Source organism: Macaca thibetana, chromosome 10, assembly GCF_024542745.1.
Source record: "Macaca thibetana thibetana isolate TM-01 chromosome 10, ASM2454274v1, whole genome shotgun sequence".
NCBI lineage: Eukaryota > Metazoa > Chordata > Mammalia > Primates > Cercopithecidae > Macaca > Macaca thibetana.
In genome coordinates this window covers 21,185,452-21,207,204 of record NC_065587.1, presented here as the reverse complement: position 1 = coordinate 21,207,204, position 21,753 = coordinate 21,185,452, and the positions used below count along the sequence as shown (strand labels likewise).

General features: G+C 56.7%; 2 protein-coding genes across 4 annotated transcripts in view; one reads left to right on the top strand and one right to left on the bottom strand.

The window, feature by feature from the left end:
• Positions 1-4,920, top strand: part of NF2 (NF2, moesin-ezrin-radixin like (MERLIN) tumor suppressor) — a 100,030-nt gene extending 95,110 nt beyond the window's left edge. For all 3 annotated transcript variants that reach the window (XM_050806810.1, XM_050806811.1, XM_050806812.1), the window contains one exon: positions 1,095-4,920. In XM_050806810.1, the coding sequence (XP_050662767.1) occupies positions 1,095-1,145 (51 nt within the window). In that variant the 3' untranslated portion in view covers positions 1,146-4,920. The remainder of the gene's footprint in view (positions 1-1,094) is intronic.
• Positions 1-21,753, bottom strand: part of NIPSNAP1 (nipsnap homolog 1) — a 173,113-nt gene that overhangs the window by 142,686 nt on the left and 8,674 nt on the right. The window lies entirely within an intron of this gene.

The following is a 21,753-nucleotide window of genomic DNA, read 5'->3' as shown; positions in this document are numbered from 1 at the left end:
GTCCACAGTGAGCTGGTGATGGCAGAGAGTGAGCTCTCAGACCTTCTCAGCCCCGTGTGGAGCTCTTGCCTCTCCTGCGCACCTCAGTTTAGTTTTCGTCATAGCCCATGTCCTGGTCTCTTAACAAACATTGTTTGAACTCCTGATCGGCACACAGCACTAAGCCAGATATTTGGGGGATATGAAGATGAATGGTACGGACTCCCTGCCCTCCACCCCTGCACTCCTGTGGGAAGTCCCGGAGCTGGAAATGGAACACAGTCACATCCAAGGCATTGATTTCAGGAGTCAGCAGAGAGCAGGGAATAGGGAGAGTGCTGGCTCCAGATGCTTCTGTCCAGGGAGATGCTGGGAAGTGGCCCAGAGTCAGGGGCTTAGGAGGTTGCAAACTTCACCATGCCAAGAGCTCAGTCCCTGATCCACCCCATCCCCTTCCACATCTCCCTGACTGTCCTTTACATTTGCTGGGCAGAATGCCGCCCACATGCACCATCCCTCCCTGCCTACACCAGCCACAGTGAGAAAGGCATTGCCTCCAGCTCGTGGAGAGAAACCCCTTCTCAGCTGCCAGGTCATGCGTAAGTTTGCTTCGGGACCACCTGGGAAACCAGGAGTAGAATGGGTAAACTCTTCCTCATCTGCCACAGGCCTGCCTTGCCCGAGGCCACGTCACCTTACCGCAATCATGTTGCCAGGGCACGAGGACTAAGATGCTCACCCTGCCAAGCCCCGCAGACAGCACACCACAGAGGTGGCTCAGGGACCTTGGTAGATGGGAATGTGAGAATCTATTAAAATAGCCAGGGATCTCTGGTCCTCTGTCAAGAGGCAATGCTGACGGCTTTTTCCTGATGGTGTGCCTCTGCCCACCAGCCTTCCCTTTGCACGTCCTTATTTGTCACCTCCTAATTTGAATTATTGGGCAAATCTGGCCGCTTATTTGGGACTGACCACCAACTTCTTGAGCATCTATTTGAACAGGCTTCCCTTTCGCTCCCAACCACCTTTGAGGTGAGTCCAAGTGGCAGGACAGGACCCTGTGTGACAGAGCAGAGGTCTCGTGCCCTCTCAAATTCTTCTCTGCTTTCTTACAGCTCACCTTGCAGAGCACCAAGTCTCGAGTGGCCTTCTTTGAAGAGCTCTAGCAGGTGACCCAGCCACCCCAGGACCTGCCACTTCTCCTGCTCCTGGGACCGCGGGATGGACCAGATACCAAGAGAGCCATCCATAGGGAGCTGGCTGGGGGTTTCCGTGGGAGCTCCAGAACTTTCCCCAGCTGAGTGAAGAGCCCAGCCCCTCTTATGTGCAATTGCCTTGAACTACGACCCTGTAGAGATTTCTCTCATGGGATTCTAGTTCTCTGACCTGAGTCTTTGTTTTAAGAAGTATTTGTCTTCCTTTGTCTAATGTGGGATTCCTGACTCCCTTCGTCCAAGGCACCCTGGTGTGTGTGTGTCTTGCACTCCAGAGCTGACCTCCACTGCCCAGCCTGGGAAGTCATTGTGGGGAGTGAGATACTGAAGCCCTGAGAGGCCAGTGCCAGCATCCCCACCCTGCCCAGGGTTCCGGAACATTCATTCCCCCACGGGTGAGGAACTGTCATGCAGCGAAGCAGCCCAGCCCAGCGGATCCCAGGCCCAGCATGCCTGCCAGCTTCTCATCTTTAGGGAGCCCGCCCAGAGCTCGTGATGAGCAAGGGCTGGGTCCCCGCCAGGCACCCCAAGGCGGCGCTCTGGCTGGCAGCTGGTGGGGAATAGGCAGGGCAGCTGTGGCTAGGCAGAGACTTTAGGCAGAAGCTGTGATGCAGGCTGACTGCCAGCCGAGGGGCTGGGTAGTGCCGTGCAGGAACTGATGGTACAGGGCACTCTCTGTCCCCCTCCGGCCGCACTAGACCAGGGTCCGAGAGGCAGGCAGGAGCCACTCACGTCTTCCCCATTGCCCAAAGCCCATAGACACCCCTGCCTGTGTGGGGCTGGGGCACTCCCTGGTCATACTGTAGTCAGCACTCGTAACCCGCCTATGACCAGGGATCCATAAGCCCTGTGGCTCTGCAGGTGCTGCTTCTCGCTGACCCAGACTCCGAGCTCCACCGGCCCAGTCTGCACGGCCCCTCTGCTTCACCTTCCCTCCTGGCCATGTGCCAGTGGCCACAGGCCACTTCCCAACCCACTGTTGTACCCAGGCCTCACTTTGTTGTTGCCCTTGTCCCTCTTCGGACCCTGAATTTTCTATTCCCTGGGGGCCAGCAAGGGCCATTTGTGCCCCTCCCAGCACAGGCCTGATGCACAGGTGGCACTCACCTAGGCTGTCACAGGACCCACCTCCATGCCAGGCAGCAGAGGGCCACAGAACCACCCCACGGCTCACTCCCTGGGCTGGGGCCACCTTCTTGCCCTTTCTTTCTTTCTTTTTTTCTGAGATGGAGTCTCGCTCTATCACCCAGGTTGGAGTGTGGTGGCGTAATCTCGGCTCACTGCAACCTCCACCTCCTGAGTTCAAGCAATTCTCCTGCCTCAGCCTCCCAAGTAGCTGGGACTACAGGCGTGCACCACCACACTTGGCTAATGTTTTATATTGTTAGTAGAGACGGGGTTTTGCCATGTTAGCTAGGCTGGTCTCAAAACTCAAACCTGGGCTTACAGGTGTGAGCCACCACACCCTGCCCCTTCTTGCCCTTTCATTTCTCCATGACTGATGTTGCTGTGGCCATCCAGGGCCCTTGAGATCCTTCCAGTTTGGCTGTTATGCAAAGCAGGTGATTTGTGTTAATCAGATAAAAGATGCTTAGTAACTGGAGGCTATGGGGGCCTTGAGATTTTTGGAGAGCAGAGGTGGTCTCTGGCAATTCCGTCTGGTTTTGAGAAACTGAGCGGCTCACAGAGATCCTGTCTTCTTCCCACTATCAGGCTGACCTAACGGGGTCGGGCTGCTCAGCACCTGCTTGGGCCACCTTGCCCCAAGGAAACCAGCCCTGGGTGCCGCACAGCCACTTAGGGTCTGCAGGGTGGGACTGCAGACCTAGAGCGCAAGTGTAGATGCTGTGGCCCTGTGGCTTCTCCTAGTCTGGCCCAGCTAGGAGCAGAAGCTTCAGGCGTTTGTAAAGTGAGGTCTGGCTCTGTCTCCTCAGTTTTTTGTTTTTTTTTTTTCCCGTTTCTGTTTGTTTTTTGAGATGGAGTCTTTCTCTGTCGCCCAGGCTGGAGTGCAGTGGCGCAGTCTCAGCTCACTGCAACCTCCGTCTCCCAGGTACAAGAGATTCTCCTGCCTCAGCCTCACGAGTAGCTGGCATTACAGGCGTGTGCCACCACACCTGTCTAATTTTTGTATTTTTAGTAGAGACAGGGTTTCGCCATGTTAGCCAGACTGGTCTGGAATTCCTGACCTCAGGTGATCCGCCCGCCCCGGCTTCCCAAAGTTCTGAGATTATAGGCGTGAGCCACCATGCCTGGCCTCTTCTCAGTCTTCAAGCCCATCCCTGGATTTCCACCGGGAGTTACTTTCCTCCTGACCTGTAAATTTGTTCTTTAACAATGGCTACAGGCGGGAGCATATGGTGGTTTATAAAAACACTGTTGGGCTTTGTTTCCTTCTTTAACTGCCGTGTGTACTTCTGAAGTCTGAGAAGTGCCAAGCCATGCGGCCTCAAGGGAGCTGGCTGGTGTTTGAGCTGTGGCAGAAGCACCTGGGGCTCCAGGGAGCAGGCTGGGGACTGTAGGACCTTGCTCAGCCAGGAGCACTTCCCCCTCCTTGAGGCAGGAATCCGAGGTGCCTCCCCACAGATGGAGAAGGTGGAGAGGAGGATGGGCCTCAGGAGCGTCCCAAGCCCCAGCAGCAGGAGAAAGAATGAAAGAGATGCCTTGTTTTTCAGAGACTGGTTCCTGTGGCTGGGATGACTGCATCTTTTTTTTTTTTTGAGACAGAGTTTTTGCTCTTGTTGCCCTGGCTGGAGTGCAATGGCACGATCTTAGCTCACCACAACCTCCACCTCCCAGATTCAAGTGATTCTCCTGCCTCAGCCTCTCGAGTAGCTGGGATTACAGGTACGCACCTCCACGTCTGGCTAATTTTGTATTTTTCGTAGAGATGGGATTTCTCCATGTTGGTCGGGCTGGTCTCAAACTCCCAACCTCAGGTGATCCGCCCGCCTCGGCCTCCCAAAGTGCTAGGATTACAGGCCTGAGCCACCGCACTCGGCCAGACTGCGTCCTTTTTAAGCAAACGTTTTAGGGCCTGGGAGCTTGTCAAGTAAGGAAGTCTCAAGCCCACAGAGCAGCGTCCTGGCCACGGTGATTTCATTATGAGCGCTTCTGCCTAGGCAGAAGCCCCACGGCACCGGGATCATTCATGAGGTCACTGCCCAGCTCATGATGTCCATGAAGCTGCCCTGTTGGCTGGTAGCCGTGTACAGCTGTGCGGCACAGACGGCTTCGTTCATCCTGATCGAGGCCCCACCTCAGCCACAGCAGTCCCCCCGACCTGTGTTGTCCACCCTGTTATTCATGTACCTGCCAGGCCCTGCTAGACAGCACCCTGTGGCATTACATAACACTTCATGAGTGGCTGTGTCTTGTAATTTTAGGGACAGGTTTCTCTCTTTCCCTCTCTTTTTTTTTTCAAGAGCCCAGAGACTGACAACCAGCTGCAGTGTCTAAGTGTTCCTCACTGACAGGGTGGGGCCTCGCCGCCCCTGGAGAGAGCAGCCTTGGCAGGGAGACAGCCTGGCCCAGTGACCCTGGGCCCAAGCCAGCCCCTCCAGGGCTTTCAGGGAAGCGCCATCCATTTTCAAAGATGTCAGACGTCACTTCTTCCTGTAGGGCCCGAGTCCTGCCTCCTGTCAGGGCCAGACCATGGAAGGCTATTTTCTATTCTGGGGAACTATTGTAATTTAAATGATTGTTTTAATAAAAATTCTAAGCTGGAAAATACTTGCCTTGGGCTTCCTCAGTTTGCCTGTTGCTCAGGCCATTGAGGCGTCAAGAATGTGGCTGGGTGGTGGGGCCGTCTTGTGGTTTTGTGGAGAAACGAGCCCGCTGCTGTCCCTGACTGCTCGGGCCTTCACCTCTGGCCCCTTGTCTTTGGTGGCAAAAGAATCACCTCCTTCCACAACACCCCTATTGACACCTTTGCTGGAGAACTCCCTCACTCTTCCTGGGGGCACTTGGGGTGGCGGCAAGGGCCCTGCATGGCGTCCCAGCACCTCCATTTCCTCTCTGTGGTCCCTGCCCATCTGTGATTTCAGACCAGAAAACTAGGGAGCTGGACTGGGTGATCCTTGCAGACATTTCTGCTTTCGGCATTCCGGGCTCTGGGGGTGCATGCAGAGCCTGCGCTGTCTGCAGAGTAAATGAGGCACAGCTACTGTCAGGGCTATGCGACATTTGCACTTGAAGTTGGAAAGCACCACTGCAGAGCTTATGGTTTTGGTTTTGCTTCTGTTTTCTTAAGCAACAAAAGTCCTTTATTAAGACCAAAACTTCTATAGGATAACTGTCCCAAAGCACTGCAGCCCCAGTCGGAGATTCAGACAGCACAGTGTGGCTGCCAGGACTTCTAAGGGACCCACTCGACACACTTGTCAGGACATACTTCAGGTTTTCATTGCACAAGCCAGTGAGGAAAACAGCCTATCGGAATACACGAGATCTTCCCAAAATGTTGCAGTTATGCATAACTGTGTTTTTTTTAGAAGGATGTTTGAAGTGAATAAACTAAAGAATATGAAAAAGTTTTTTGTTTGTTTGCTTTGTTTTTTTTTTTTGAGACAGAGTCTCACTGTGTCACCCAGGCTGGAGTGTAGTGGCCTGATCTCAGGTCACTACAACCTCTGCCTCCCCAGTTCAAGTGATTCTTCTGCCTCAGCCTCCCAAGTAGCTGAGATTACAGGCGCCTGCCACCACGCCCAGCTAATTTTTTTGTATTTTTAGTAGAGACGGAGTTTTACCATGTTGGCCAGGCTAGTCTCAAACTCCTGACCTCAAGCAATCTGGCCGCCTCGGCCTCCCAAAGTGCTGAGATTACAGGCGTGAGCCACCATGCCCAGCAAGAATATGAAAAGTTTTAACAATTTGTTGTTAGCTTTGAATATATAGAATCGGTCAACCTGGGCCACATAGAGAGACCCCATGTCTACAAAAAATTTAAAAATTAGCCAGGTGTGGTAGCTGCACCTATAGGCCCAGCTTTTTGGGAGGCTGAGGTAGGAGGATCACTTGAACCTGGGAGCGTGAGGCTCTAGTGAGCCAAGATCAGGCCACTGCACTCCAGCCTGGGTAACGTAGCGAGACTGTCTCAAAAAAAAAAAAAAAAAAGGGTAACTAATTAGACTTTTTTTTTTTTTTCTTGAGACGGCATCTCACTCTGTTGCCCAGGCTGGAGTGCAGTGGTGCGATCTCTGCTCACTGCAAGCTCCGCTTCCCGGCTTCACGCCATTCTCCTGCTTCAGCCTCCCGAGTAGCTGGGACTACAGGCACCCACCACCATGCCCGGCTAATTTTTTTGTATTTTTAGTAGAAACGAGGTTTCACTGTATTAGCCAGGATGGTCTTGATCTCCTGACCCTATGATCCGCCCACCTCAGCCTCCCAAAGTGCTGGGATTACAGGCATGAGACACCACGCCCAGCCTAGACTTTTTATTAGATGAATAATATAAACTCATTTCTCAAATGTAGATTGTTATTTTTAGTAATTGGAAGCAGTTTGATTTCCTATGTAGTCTAAGCCAAAGAAAGCACTTTGAAAATATTGGTCATTTAAAGCCGTTCAGGCAATATTTTCACCTAACCTTTACATTAAAGACAACCCGACTCACCCCCCACCAAAATAGTAAATGTGACCTCACTGAGATCAGAGGTCCCCATTAAGTAGTTAGAATTACTAACACCAGAGTTCCAATGACTGATTCTAATGGTATTTTGGTATCGAGATCAGTTGAATTCTTTGCTGTTTTTTCTAGTCTGTGGTGACCCTGCTGTAAATGCCAAGCGGGGGGCCAGACCTCAGTGCTTCACTGTGGCATTTGCTGCCAGTCCCATTGGAGCCCCAAGTGGCTCATTCTGGCCTCCCTGCTAGCACTTCATTCTTTTGCCTTTGGTCTTCGTCTGAGTGGGGAGTACCTGGCAGCTGTTCCCCAGGGCTGCCTACCCCAGAAGCCTTCATGTGGCAGAGAGGATAAGGAGCCACCCACATATAATGAAGAGTTGGCAGCAAAACTCTGGGGGGAAAGGTATTGGCGAGAAGACTGCTGTGACTGTATCTAATCCAATTTCTTAGCCGTCTGGGGAAGAGAAAGTCGGGCACCCGCATGTTCTCCGTCTCCCTTTCATACAGCCCAGGCAGCCTCATCTCCGGCAGAGAGAGGCCAAGGGCTCCTCTCCCCCTCCCCGGCCAGGCCGTGCGGGGCTCCCTGGCAGCCTGTCGTTACTGCATTACGGCAGGATCCTGCAGCCGCAGCCCAGCTCCGGTAGGGAGACCACAGCTTGCTCTTCCAGAGAGATGGCTCTGGACCTCTGCGCCGTGGCAGGAGCACCTGGGGAAAATTACAGGGGCCATTAATCTGCCCAGCAAGGACTTGAGCTGGGGCCATGTCCTCTCCTGGTTTCCACTTGATGGTCATTTCTCACCAAGGTGGTGGCCCCAGAATAGCACCTGGCATTTTGCCTCTGAGCTGAAATCAAGACTTCTCCTGAAGGGCTCCGCAGTCAGAGCAGCCAGAGGCACCTCGCATCTCCCATAAGCCACACTCGCCCAGGGCAGAGGTGGAGGGCACCTGGCTCTTCCTTCCCCACAAGGGCCAGACCTTCCACCCCCTGTGAAGACAGCTGACAGGCCTCTGGGTACCCGGGGAATGTTGTCAGGATAAGGTGAAGAACAGGAACAAAAAGTGCTCAGGTTTCTAAGAAAAGGGGTGTGGATCTGTCGCAGTGTTACCGTTACTTACAAGTAATAGACATAGCCGGCCTGAGGAAAGGTGAAATATCTACCACTAGCGGCAGGGGGAGCTGGACACAGCTGAGAGGCTAAGAGCCCCTCCCTGCCTCCGAACAGACAAACCTGGGTTCCTGCTCCGCCACTGACCAGCCATGTGAGCCTAGGTAAATTGCCCAGCCTATTGGGCACTGCAGTTTCTTCATCTGTAAAATGGGAATTTTATAGGGTTTTGTGGAGATTATGAATGCCCAGAAAGCTCTAAGCACCTTGCCTAGATGGGCATCACCACTCCATACTCTGTACACAGTGGCTTTTTTTCTGAATACTTCTTTTGGGGGCACAGGGCAGGAGGAAGCAGAGAAAAGAACCATAGTGCCTCAGGGGATGTCACAGCTCAGAGGGATCAGGCCCACTCATGGCTCCCCTGTGGCCTCCATCCCCTCCACCTGCACCCGAGCTTAATGAGCCTGCAGCTGCCCTGTTTGTCCGAGCCCATGTTTGCCCAGTGCCAGCTGCAAAGCCCGGGAAATGATAGATAACTCCGGGCTGGAGCTGCCTGCGAGGGATGCTCTTATTTTGTCCCATTAATACTCCTGCTCAGGTCAATAATTGACTGGAGGCTCAGGGTGGGAGAGAACCAGGTGGGTCACAGTGTGCACACGAGCTCTTCCCTGGGCCTGTGAGTACCTGGGCTGTGAAAAGCCGACTGCAGATGCCAGGGAGGCACGGTAGTGACCTGATTTTCTTTTATCAGGCATAGGGAAGAAGTCCCGTGGAGCCTTGCCCATTTCTAATATAAATAATGCCATTCCCCGTCTGCCTGCTCAGGGAGAAAGGGGCAGCCTTTGATCGAAGGAATTAAGTCGGTAAACAAAGCAAAGAAGGCTGCTGAGGTGCCCCAGGTAGGCACCTGCTGTGCCGTTCACCCTGAGAGAGAGAGAGGAGTTAAATTTGGACGAGTGGAGTGGACCGACAGGGACAGCCCAGCCTCAGGCTGGCCCTCCCCGGATCTCCCTGAAGTCTCCCTTTATCCCCAGCTGAGCCAGGCAGCGCCTCCCCAGGACCCCTGGCACACCCCTGCTGTGGCGAGCTGCGCATGGTGTCTCCACCCTCCCCAGCAGGGGCCCTGCTCGGGCCCTGGGGATTTTCAGCAGAGGATAATTCCCAGGGAATATATCTGAGAAAGTCAAGTGCTCTGGGATGAACAGCTTAGCCTGGAGCCCGGAGCTGGAGAGGAGCTCCACTCTGGGAGGATGGGGCCCTGTCTGTCCCAGCAGAGGGCAGCTTAAGGGTCCAGTCTGCGCTTCAGGCCAGCTGGCTGTGGGCTCTGATCCCCTGCAGCTCTCCGCCTGTGGCTGTGTGGCCTTGAGTAAGTCCCTTCCACTGTCTGGGCTTCCATGCCTTAGCTATAGAAGGTCAGGTTTGGACCAGCAGAACTTGAGGCCCCCTTAGGTTCCAACTCCACAGACTGGTCCCCCGAGGTCCCCCAAGGCCCTGTCAAGCCAGCTTCACCTTCCAAGGAGCCAAAACAGGAGTGACTGGCCCAGGATCCCGCAGGAGTGGCTACGGCTACGGCCACGGCCGGGAGCCGGAGTGGAACCAGGTGCCTGGGAGGGACCCCAGCCTTGGCCCTGTGTTAGAGCTCCCACCACACCTCTCCTTTCTCTTGGCCCCACGATCCTCTGGCACAAATTCGGGAGGGGCCACCGTGCTGCCAGCCTCCCAGCTCAAGTGAAAGGCAGCAGGCGCCAGCACGGGGGTTGGCATGGCCACTCTGGGCTTTCCTCCTGAGCAACCAGGCCCAGCGCCTGTCAGCCCCGGGGGGTGGAGGGAGGCAGCAGGAGCCGCAGCGTCAGCCGGGCCTGCTGTGACAGTTGCTCTGCCCCGAAACCCATGGGACTTCCCTTCTTTGCCCATGCCTGCATCCTTCCCCCTCCTCACCCCCCAGCCTTCCGCTCCCAGCCCGCGTTCCTGAGTTCCTGAGGCTGAATCTATTAAGTCCTTCATATTAACCAGCAAAGGGGGAAACAGCCCTCTTTCATCTTAACTGGAGTGAATTTGCATTAACACCTGGGGAGTTCTGTTTGCCTTGAGAAGGCGCATTGCTATTCTGAGCCGCACATGCTGTGGGGTTAGTGCAGTATCCTATTCTTTTATTAATACGGCTTTCCTCTCCTCCCTCCTCTTTTCCCATGGAAGGGAGAGAGCGGCTGGGGATGCCAGGGCTCCCCCCATCACGTAGGAAGGGCCCCTGGAAATGCCAAGATGGGAGAGCAACTCCCAGCTGAGGCAGATTCTTCCCCTCAGAAGAATCTGGGCAGCTGGGCAGCTGGGCAGCTCCCAGCCCCAGTCCAGAGTCCCCACCCTGCTGTGTCCAGTGCATGCTGTGTGTAGGGTGGAGAACCCCACGAGGCAGGGCTCAGGGATACACCCCACCCTCAGGAGCTCCTCAGGGCAGGGAAGGTATGGGGAGGGGCACACCAGGGGGCCAGGAGCTGTGGATACTCAACGATGACCCCCACTGTAACGCTCAGGGGCCCGGCGAGGTCTCTCCCCCAGAGTTACAGAGGGGCCCGACTTGGTGGCTGCTTCATGTCTGCCCCAAGCGTGCTGCTCCTGACCCTCCGGTGACAGGACTGGTATTAGCCACCCTCGGTCCTGTCCAGGCTGGATGCAATTTAGGATGCTCGAGAGTGCCTGGGAAATGCTGAGTCTAGGATGGGGTGGGTTGGGCAAACCTTGGTTTTCAGGACTCAGACCTAGAGATCAAAGTTCTAGAAGGAGAAAAGTTTAAGGCAGGGGAGGGAACAGTGAAGACTGAATGCCTCCCCAGGACCTCTCCCCTAGTGATGGGGCTGCCCCCGCCTCAAGTCTTTCAGGAGGCCCAGCTCCTACCCTGAGGCCAGACCTGGTGTGAATAAGAGCCCGGTCTCCCTTCCTGCAACTCCCCAGGAGGGACAGAGGAAAAGCAGCAGCTCCTGGAGCACCCTCCCCTCCCCTCCCACCTCCTGACCACCCCACCACCCTCCCCTCCTCTCCTGAGTACACCACCACCCTCCCCTCCCCTCCAGACCACCCCGCCACCCTCCCCTCCCCTCCTGACCACCCCACCTCCCTCCCCTCCCCTCCTGACCACCCCACCTCCCTCCCCTCCCCTCCTGACTGACACCCCACCACCCTCCCTTCCCTCCCACCTCCTGACCCTCCCCCACCACCCTCCCTTCACCTCCCACCTCCTGACCACCCCACCACCCTCCCCTCCCCTCCTGACCACACACCACCACACCCTCCCCTCCCCTCCTGACCACCCACCACCCTCCCTTCACCTCCCACCTCCTGACCACCCCACCACCCTCCCCCCCTCCCCTCCAGACCACCCCGCCACCTCCCCTCCCCCTCCTGACCACCCCACCTCCCTCCCCCCTCCCCTCCTGACCACCCCACCTCCCTCCCCTCCCCCTCCTGACCACCCCACCACCCTCCCTTCACCTCCCCCCTCCTGACCACACCACCACCCTCCCCTCCCCTCCTGACCACCCCACCACCCTCCCTTCACCTCCCACCTCCTGACCACACCGCCACCCTCCCCTCCCCTCACCCCCCGCCCCACCATCCCATGAGATGGCGAAGGGGAGAAAGGTGCAGGGCAGATGGGGGTGGGGAGCTGGAGCAGAGAAGGGGTCCCATGGGGGCCGTGGACGAACTCGGGATGGGGGTGTCCGGGCCCCCCAGTGCTGCTCAGAGTTGAGGACTTGGCCTCTCAGCCTCACGTTCCCCTCCTGAACAATGGAGTGCATTCAGAATCCACAACAGGGTTGCCGTGGGGTTGAATGAGATCACAGGGACCGGTTCTGAGCCAGTACTGGCTGCAGTGAGAGTTTATTAAACCAGGCCTGCCACTGTGTGGTTATGGCTGCTTACTCTTAGCTTGTCCTGAGCCAGTTATCAAAGGAGACAGCTCAGGGTTGGTAGGGCGGTGGGCCAGGAGGGGTCCTCACACGGCTGCGCCTTGACTCCTGGGCCCTGGGCTGCTGGGCCCATCTCTAGACCACCCTAAACTGCCCCCACAAAAAGAAAGGGGCAACCCTCCCAGCAACTGGCGTCAGTCCATTGTATGTTGATAGCAGGAGAGGGGCTGGTGGTTGCAGATATCCCCAGGGGGGTGGCAGCTTCAGCCGACTGGGTACAGCCCCTCTTCAGGGATTGGCGGGAGCGTCTGGAGGCGCTGGAGACCCTGGACTGGTATCAGCATTTCATGGGCATCCCCGGCCCCTCTGGCAACCTGCCAGCTCCCACTCACTACTGGACCCATGCCAGGTGCCACGGCTGCACTCTCCAGTGACATTTACCAGCTGGGACGTGGCCACAGAGACGTGAAATCAATGTGGCCTGCAGCTAGTCCACTTCATTAGAGCGACTCAGCTCCACTGGGTAGCGCAGCCCCCTCTCCAAGTCTCCCAGCTCCTCCAGGACCCACCTGCTTGGCTGACGGGCCCTGTCCCAACCCTAGAACTGATCCGGTGTGTGTGGGGTTGGGGCCACAATGTCTTCTGAATGCCTGCTGTGGCCAGGCCCTAGGGAAGATGAAAAGAACAGCAGCAGTGACCTGAGTGAGCCTCGGCACACTTGGTCTCTCCCTAATCCTCACAGCAGTCCCCAGAGGGGGCCACGACCATTAGGCACAGCAGGGCCCAGTGAATGCCAGCGGCTCCCACTTAGGCCTCACCAGGGACCCCCATGAGAGCCCCATGCAGTTACCATTATCCCCATGTGAGACAGAGGAGGAAACTGAGGCTCAGGGAGGCCAACTGACTTCTCAGAGCTGGGACTTGAATCCTATCCTCCTCATGTGCCTGGCTCATTCAGCAACTCACCCTCAGAGAAGAATCCCCCCAGCCCCGCCCCGCTCAGAGTGGGTGGGACAGGAGACCCTCCCCTCACATTGCCTGGGTGCAGCCCACGACCTTCTGAGGAGGCTCAGCAGTGGGAGGCCCAGAGGGGCTCGGTATGGGCTAAGGAGGGGTGGTCCCGGTCTTGGCCTTCCCCTCCTCACGGCAGGGGAGGAACCCGGGATGGGGGACTGGGCTCAGTGCTCCCTGGTGGGGAGGAAAGAACCCAAGTCTGGGGTGCAGATGCTGCTCTGCCTCCTCTAGCTGGGGGCCCCAAGCAAGACACTTCACCCCTTTGTGCTCCAGTTTGCTCAGCTAGAAAACAGGGTCACCGATGTCTGCCTTGGACAAGTAAGTACAATGATGCACTTACAGTGCTTGCAAGCGCCTGGCACAGAGTGAGGACCCAGAACGCCAGGGCGCTCGAGCCACCAGAAGGGATAATGTCCCGTAACATCTGCGTTTATCTGGCAGGCCTATGCGGATGCAAAACTCAGACTGAGCCACCTGTAACCTCCAGAGTGCCCGGGGTGAGCAGGTGGCCCAAGTCTGTTTGTCTGGCCCCCATCCCCAGCACCACACCCAGCACAGCACCTGGCACATAGTAGGTGCTCAGGACATATCTACTCAGTGAATGAATGAGTCTCTGTTTACCCATCTTGAGCACCTCAGTGCCTGGAGAAACAGCCCACTCGCAGGCTGCTGTGCAATTCAGGTGAAATGATGGCTTGGAAAGGGCTTGTTTTCATAATTAAAATGAAAAGGAGGAAGAGGGAGGCGGTGACTTCCCAGCAATGGGCGTGGGGGCTGGGAAGAGAGTCCAGTGCCTGATGTCCCCCTGGCCAGCTGGTCAGGCCAGCTGAGCTGTAATCACCGCGGGCCCAGTCATCACTCAGCCACCCGCTCCCCACGCCTCTCTGGCCAGGAGGAGCATCCGTCAAAGTCTCCTTCCCCATGACGGCCCAGACAATTAGGCAGTCCCGCCTGAATCTACCGCTTGAAGCCTCTGCCTCCTCCTCCTGCCAGCCCAAGAGGCAGGGGCCAGACGGGGTCACACCCCCAAGCCAGGCCAGCCTGTCCTGAGCCCTGTCTGCGTGCCAGGCACAATGCCTACCTCGGCACATCCTCCTCTCCCTGGGCGGGGGTCACTGCTGCATCCCCAGTCCTTACAGATGAGGACGTGGTCTCCCAGAGACTCACCCGGGTCACACACGTGAGTCCCACAAGAGCTATCACTCTGAGCCCCCACTTTTAACCTCTGCAGCCCTTCTCCAGGCCTCAGTTTCCCTTGTGCACCAGAGAGCAGCAGTTTTCTAAAGGTTCCACCCTGAGGAGCCGGCTGGCCCCCGGCCAGCATCCCAGGGACAGCATGATGGATGAGGATCCCGCAGGGGGCAGGTGTGACACGCACACACACCCGCCAACCGACGGCTGGGTGATGGATCTTTTCCTCTTCTCCCCCTCCCCAGGAGCTCGGCTCCATCTGGTCAGGCACAGCGCCAGACTGATGGATGGGCCACCCACTGGGCCACCCTCGCCGCGGCCACCTCCTGCACTCTGGATACTGCACACCAGGGTCAGCAGGGCAGGTCTGTGGCTGCTCATTCAGTCAACAAACACGTATTCACCAGGGCCTACTATGTGCTAGAACGAAGCAATGAGCAAAACAGACTAGGAAACCAGCCATCACCCTCCATGTGACAAATGTGGTCACAGGGCAAACAGAGGGTGACTGTGCAAGCCAGAGGAAGCATCTGAGCTGACTCAAAGGACCAGGGCAAGGAGTCTTCACAGGACAAAGGGAGCGGCTTCTAGAAAGGCCTGGACGTGAAAAAGGGCAAGGCATGTCTATACAGTAGTGACAAGTTCAGGATGGTGGGGTTGGGACAGGGGCAAGGGCCAGGGCAGGCTGAGATGTGGAACAAGGCCAGTTTGGGCTCACCTGAGGACAGGAGGGTGCTGGGCCAGGTTGGCACTTCCAAAAGACCCTGCTGCTGCCAGGGAAGGAGGCATGCTGAGGGTCTGCTGAAATTCAGGAGCAGGCAAGGCATGGTGCTCTGCACCTGTAATCCTAGCACTTTGGGAGGCTGAGACAGGAGGATTGCTTGAGCCCAGGAGTTTGAGGCTGCAATGAGCCACGATCACCCCACTGCACTCCAGGCTGGGTGACAGAGCGAGACCCTATATCAAAAAAAGAAAAGAAGGCAGGGTACAGTGGCTCACGCCTGTAATCCCAACAATTTGGGAGGCTGAAGCGAGCAGATTACTTGAAGTCAGGAGTTCAAGACCAGCCTGGCCAACATGGTGAAACCTTCATCTCTATTAAAAATTAAAAAATGGCCGGGCGTGGTGGCTCACGCCTGTAATCCCAACACTTTGGGAGGCCGAGGTGGGCAGGAGTTCAAGACCAGCCTGACCAATATGGTGAAACCCCGTCTATTAAAAATACAAAAATTAGCTGGGCATGGTGGTGTGCGCCTGTAATCCCAGCTACTCAGGAGGCTGAGGCAGGAGAATCGCTTGAACCCGGGAGGTGAAGGTTGCAGTGAGCTGAGATCGTGCCACTGCACTCCGGCCTGGGCGACAGAACGAGACTCCGTCTCAACAAAACAAAACAAAACAAAAATTAGCCGGGTATGGTGCTGCAGCTACTCGGGAGGCTGAGACAGGAGAATCGCTTGAACCCAGGAGGCAGAGGTTGCAAGATCGTGCTATTGCACTCCAGCCTGGGCGACAGAGCAAGACTGTCTCAAAAGAAGAAAAAAAGAAAGAAAAGAAAAGAAAAATGCAGGAGCAGATCAAAGGGCCCTGTTGCAGGGGGTACTGGAAGAGCCAGCAAAGAGAAGGGATATGAAAGCCCGGAACCAACGACGGTCAGTGCCAGAAGCCAGGGGTGGTATCTGTCCCATTTTAAAGATGAGAAACTGAGGCTCGGAGGTGGGGAAGGATTCCCCCAAAAGGTCATGCAGGGCAGAGAAACAGCTGGGCAGGAGGCAATGCTCCATGAGAGCTCTCAGCCCGTTGGACTCCCACGTCCAGGAGTCCTCCCCCTCAGCCTATAGGCTCAGCAGCCTGGGGACACCCCCACCAGCACCAGCACCTCCTCATTCAGGGAGGCAGCTGTCCCCTTCGCGCCACCACGGACAGGAGCCAGGCAAGAAATATCACATCATTAAAATGACAGATCCCTTCACTAACTGAACCGGAAGGGCTGCCTCTTTGCCTTGGATCCTCTCAGTCCCCCTGTCCCTCCCCCAGGCTCATCTCCCCTCCCAGACTGGCAGGTGGGCACGGGAGCCTGTGCGGGGCATGGCCTGGTGTGGTCGGGACCATTGCCTTACCCCTGAGATGACCTTGGGTCCCAGACCTCTGCTTCATGGCATGGCTGTGGTGTCTGGGATCCCACCAGCACTTTCCAGCAGGAGCCCAGGAGAAGTAGGGGCTCCATTCTACAGGTGTGGAAACTGAGGCTTGGAGAGGCGACCCTCCAGGTAGGACACCCCTCTGCAAAGTTCCTGGCTTGGACCTGAGCAGAGGCCCTGCCATCCCTGCCATTCCATAGCCCATGTCCTGCCCCTGCTCAGAAGAACAAGAACAAAGCATGACCCACACCTCAGAATATTTTCCCAACCCATAACCCGCTAAAGAGCCTTCGCCGGCCGGGCGCGGTGGCTCAAGCCTAACCCGCACTTTGGGAGGCCGAGACGGGCGGATCACGCAGAGACCGAGCCGTGTCTGGCTCAGGAAACCCCGTCAAAAATACCCCGGGCGACCCCCCAGCTACCAGGGCGGGACTTGATTGTGTCTGAGCCCCACCTTGTCAGGAGGCCAGGGCAGGGGTCATTCTCCTGAATTGACCAGGCAGGAACCTGGCTGCCTTGGGCAGACTGCTGCCCTCAGTTTCCCCATCTGGCAATGGGAGGCTGCCCTGTTCCTTTTTTTTTTCTTTGAGACAGAGTTTCACTCTTGTTGCCCAGGCTGGAGTGCAATGGCTCGATCTTGGCTCACCACAACCTCCACCTCCCAGGCTCAAGGGGTTCTCCTGCCTCAGTCTCCTGAGTAGCTGGGATTACAGGCATGTGCCACCACACCCAGCTAATTTTTGTATTTTTAGTAGATGGGTTTTCTCCATGTTGGTCAGGCTGGTCTCAAAATCCCGACCTCAGGTGATCTGCCCGCCTCAGCCTCCCAAAGTGCTGGGATTACAGGCATGAGCCACCACGCCTGGCCAGCCCCTGTTCCTTTTGATTGAGGCTGAGCTTGTGCAGGGCCTGATGGGTGTGGAGTGAGCACCTGTAACTTGTGCATGGTGCACAGCACATTCGATGCCTGTGATGTGTGCACACTCGCCACATGTATGTCTCCACCTGCATCTGCCCTGGCCCTGGGTCCTCAGGGTATCAGACCCCTGTGTGTGCATATCCCTCCTGGCACCCAGACACCCAGCCACAGATGCATACATCTACACCAACAGCCCACGTCCACCCAGACCTGTTCGTGCACATCAGTGTCAGATGCCCACAGACATTGAGAGCCCGCGTGAGGTCCCTGTTCCTCTGGGGAGCAGGGCAGGTGAGCAGACGGCAGGAGATGTCACCTGGCCCCGCTGGCAGCCCTGGTTCCCAGAATGACCCCCCTCCCTGCTCTCCCATCCCTCCTCTGGGCCCAGCTAGCAAGGACACACCGTCCGTCCGCCCAGTGTCCTGGTCTCCTTGGACGCAGACAGAGCCCACGGAAGCGTCTGGCGCATCCTGACACGGCCGCAGCAGCTGCACCAGCACCCCCAGCCCCCTTCCCTGTGCCCAGTGCTGTCCTGCCTGTCCTTCCCCACCTGCTGGGCAGCTGAAGCAGCTGCTACTTGCCACCCACCGGGAGGGGGCTTCTTGCAGCAGTTACCACGAGGGGCCTCTGCAGCCCTCCTGCCTGACCTTGGATAGGTCCTTCCTCTCTCGAGGCCTCAGTTTTTCCCATCTGGAAAATCGGAGGGAGGCTGAACTGGCTTTCCAAGGTCCTGTCCACATCTGGCTGTGGGATTCTCCCAAAGGCCAGGACAGGAAGGTGGGGCCAGGGCTCTGGTGGGGAGATACAGGAGGAGGAAGCGGGGATTTAGGGACAGGCCTGCACCGCTGGGTTCAGGGCTCTGCTTCTAGTGCATTCTCTCAGTTCGTCCCCCCACCCCCCGTCTCCCAATGGGGCTTCGTCACCATTTTACAGATGAGGAAACTGAGGCCTGGAGAGATACTACGCAGGGCAAGAACCCCCCGCCTCCAGCTCCCTGCACTCCCGACACCGAGGGCTGGAGCGTGGGAGCCATGCCCAAAACATCCCGCACTCGCTGTCCTGCCCTCAGCCAGGGCGGTGGCGTTCCGGGAATGGCTGTCTCCAGAGCCAGGCCTCTCCCCACCCCCTGCTCCAGGCTCCTGGCTCTGAGCCCGCCCCGGCACTGCCCGTCCATCTGCTGTTGCTTCCTGGCAGGGCGAGTGGGCCATACATCACCTGGCCATGCCGAGGAGGCTGGGCCAGGCAGCTGGGCAGGGTGTTCTGGGCTCGGGTGTGACCCCTCTGTGGGATGGCAGGCACTGACACCTGCCTGGGAACAGGGGTCTTCTTGGGGCCCCAAACCTCACTCCCACCCTGTAGATGGCAGGAGCCTGAAGGAGGCAGCTGGAGGCCACAGGGTGACCTGGCTGAAGGGGAGTGGAAGTCAGATTGACAGCCAGGAAGGTCCGAGGTGGCGCGGCTCTGTGGCATTTGGCAGGAGGACAGAGATTTTTATCTCCCCAACCCCCCCACCTCGCCATGCAATGTGCTGATGTAGGTCGCTGGGGCGCTGTCTCCTGACTGAGCTGCTGCCAGGGGGTTGCGGGGGGACAGGTGGGAGCCGGGGCAGCTGGAAGAAAAGGGGTCACAGCCAGGGGCGTCTCAGCCACCACTCCTGGCCCCAAACCCACACACCTGCCTCCGACCTGGCCCTGCCTCCCAGGGCTGCTCCCGCAGGCAGCCTCTAGCTCTCCATCCATCCCACAACTAGTACAAGCACCCAGTGTGTGTCCCAACATGAGGGACGAAGCAGTGAGCAAAACCCAGCCCCAGGCAAGGAAGGAGTCTGCGGTGTCACCAGGAGAAGGGCGAGGTTTGTCTTTTATTTATTTATTTTTAAAGCTAGGGTCTCCAGAGAAGACCCAGGGAGAAGGTGAATTTTGAGTAAAGACCTTGACTGGGTGTGGTGGCTCCCATTCGGTAATCCTAGCACTTAGCAAGGTTGAGGCAGGAGGATTGCTTGAACCAGGAGTTGGAGACCAGCCTGGGCAACATAGTGAGACTCTGTCTCTATAAAAATTTTTTTTTTAATTAGACCGGTGTGGTGGCACACGTCTGTAGTCCCAGCTACTCGGGAGGCTGAGGCCCAGGAGGTGGAGACTGCAGCGAGCTATGATTGAGTCACTGCACTCCAGCCTCCGCGACAGAGTGAGACCCTGTCTCTAAAAAAGAGAAAAAAAGAAAAAAGAGAAGAAGAAAGAGAGAGAGAGAGAAAGAAAGAAAGAGGAAAGAAGAAGGAAGGAAGGAAGGGAAGAAAAGAGAAAGGAAAGAAAGGAGGGAGGGAGGGAAGGAAGAAGAAAGAAAGAAAAAGAATAGGAAAGAAAGAAAAAGAAAGAAGGAAGGAAAAGAAAGAAGGAGAGAAAGAAAAAGAAGAAAGAAAGAGAAAAAGATGAAAGAAAGAAAGAAAGAAAGAAAGGCCTGAAAAAGTGAATGTGTTTGGGAGGAGAGCATTCCTGGCAGAGCACACAGCAAGTGCAAGGGCTCTGGGGTGGGACTGTGCCTGCCAGGCAAGGCCAGCAGAGCAGGAGAGCTGGGGGAGAAAATGAGAGTAGAAAGGGGAGGAGGGAGACACTGTGGGTCCTGGGGCAACTTTGCTGACTTCAGCTCTTCCTTGGAATAGGGTGGGAGCCACTGGAGGACTGGGAAGGGGCCGTGCAGTTTGGGGGAGTGATTGGTGGTAGCTTAGGGGCCCAAAGGGAGATGCCGGAGGGTCAGTGGGAGGGGCCTAGAGGACCAGGGTCTGAGCACGTGACAGAGGCCCTCTGCCGTCTGTCTGTCCTCCTGCTCTCCCTTCTGCTCCCTTTTTTTTGCTTTCTCTCACTCATTCATCCAGCAGGTATTTGCCGAGTGCAGGCACAGGTCTAGCCTTTTATGAACTCAATCCAAGGGACACTTCGCCCTCCCCACCCCCTAGCAAGGCACCTCCAATGTCCGCCCTGCAGCCTGGGGTGGAGGCCAGGCCGCCTCAGCCCCTCTCCACACTCCAGATGGTCAGCCCAAGTGCCGCCTCCTGTGGGTGTAGAATGAACACCCGTGTACTGGTGTACAGGGCTGTCACACACACGTCTAGGACCAGCCTGGAGCACACAGGATGTCCTCTTCCCTCCTGGGCCTCAGTGTCCTCATCTGAGAAATGATTGGAGGACAAGACCTAAAAGCCTGTCCTATTCTAAAATAAAGACATAGGCCGGGCACGGTGGCTCAAGCCTGTAATCCCAGCACTTTGGGAGGCCGAGGCGGGTGGATCACGAGGTCAGGAGATCGAGACTATCCTGGCTAACATGGTGAAACCCCGTCTCTACTAAAAAATACAAAAAACTAGCCGGGCGTGGTGGCGGGCGCCTGTAGTCTCAGCTACTTGGGAGGCTGAGGTGGGAGAATGGCGTGAACCCGGGAGGCGGAGCTTGCAGTGAGCCGAGATCACACCACTGCACTCCAGCCTGGGAGACACAGCGAGACCCCGTCTCAAAAAAAAAAAATAATAATAATAAAATAAAATAAAATAAAGACATACTGTGGTTACCCAGTGCCCTGGGGGTCACCAGTGCCAGAGGACAGTGCTATGGTTCTGCCTGTGCAGGCTTGGGCACCAGTGCAGGCTGTGGCCATGGGCCAGGCTGCACAGAGCCCTGTGAGCCCCAGAAAGCCCAGGAGACAGGTGTGTGAGGACATGGAGAGGGACTTGGCTGGGGGAGCCTCTCCACCCTGGCCTGTGGGGACCTGGGCAGTGAGCTCTGGAGTCCCTGTGTGAAATGCGCTCATGGCCCTCTTCCTCCTGACCTGATGGGACCCTGAGTCTAGGAGGAGTGGTGTGTAGACCCCTGGCCAGGCCCCCCTCACCCAGCTGCCCCAGGAGTAGCAGGAGAGCAGGAGGTCTTAGCAATGACCCAGTTGTAGCCCGGGAAGGGGCCCCGCCCCTGTTCCCTGCCCTTGGCCCTGCATAGCCCCCCAGCTCACCCGGACCCCTGCAGCTCCTCTAATTACACAGCCATAAAGCACAAATCTCTAACGATCCAATTAGTAACGCTGTTACTGCTCTGTCCAGGACTAAAATTACCAATTAAACTGCTGTCGATTTTATCGTCACTTAGACTCGACACAAATGGGGCACTGCAGGCCTCAAAGCCCATCCTTGGACCCTTGGGTGGGGGGCCAGCCAGGGCTGTGGGCCTAGCTTAGTCCCTCCATCCACCAGGGCCCTCATACCCCACTCCAGTCCAGTCCCCAACATCAGGGACTCCACAGGATTAGAGCCCAGTTCCCTGTAGATCCGCTGGTGGCAGTGCCTCCAGTCTGGGCCTCCCTCATGTTCCCTGGGGACAAAACACATCTAGTCTCAGTGTCGGGCTCCTCTCAGCAGCTGAGCCCTGAGACAAGGGATAGGGGTGCTATCTGAAGGCCTGGCCCCACGTCCCCTGCTCTCCTTCCTCTGCTCCTCTCGCTGCCGCAGGCTCAGGGTGCCAACCTCACAGGGTGTCCCCCAGTGTGGAGAGAGGTTCCACTCCGATGCGGTGTCACAGGTTAGTATTGTCCTTCTCCCAGTTGATGAGCAGGTGCCCCTGTAGGGGTCCCCAGTGTTTTATCTCAAAACGGGAAATATATTGGAGCAAAAAGGTCAA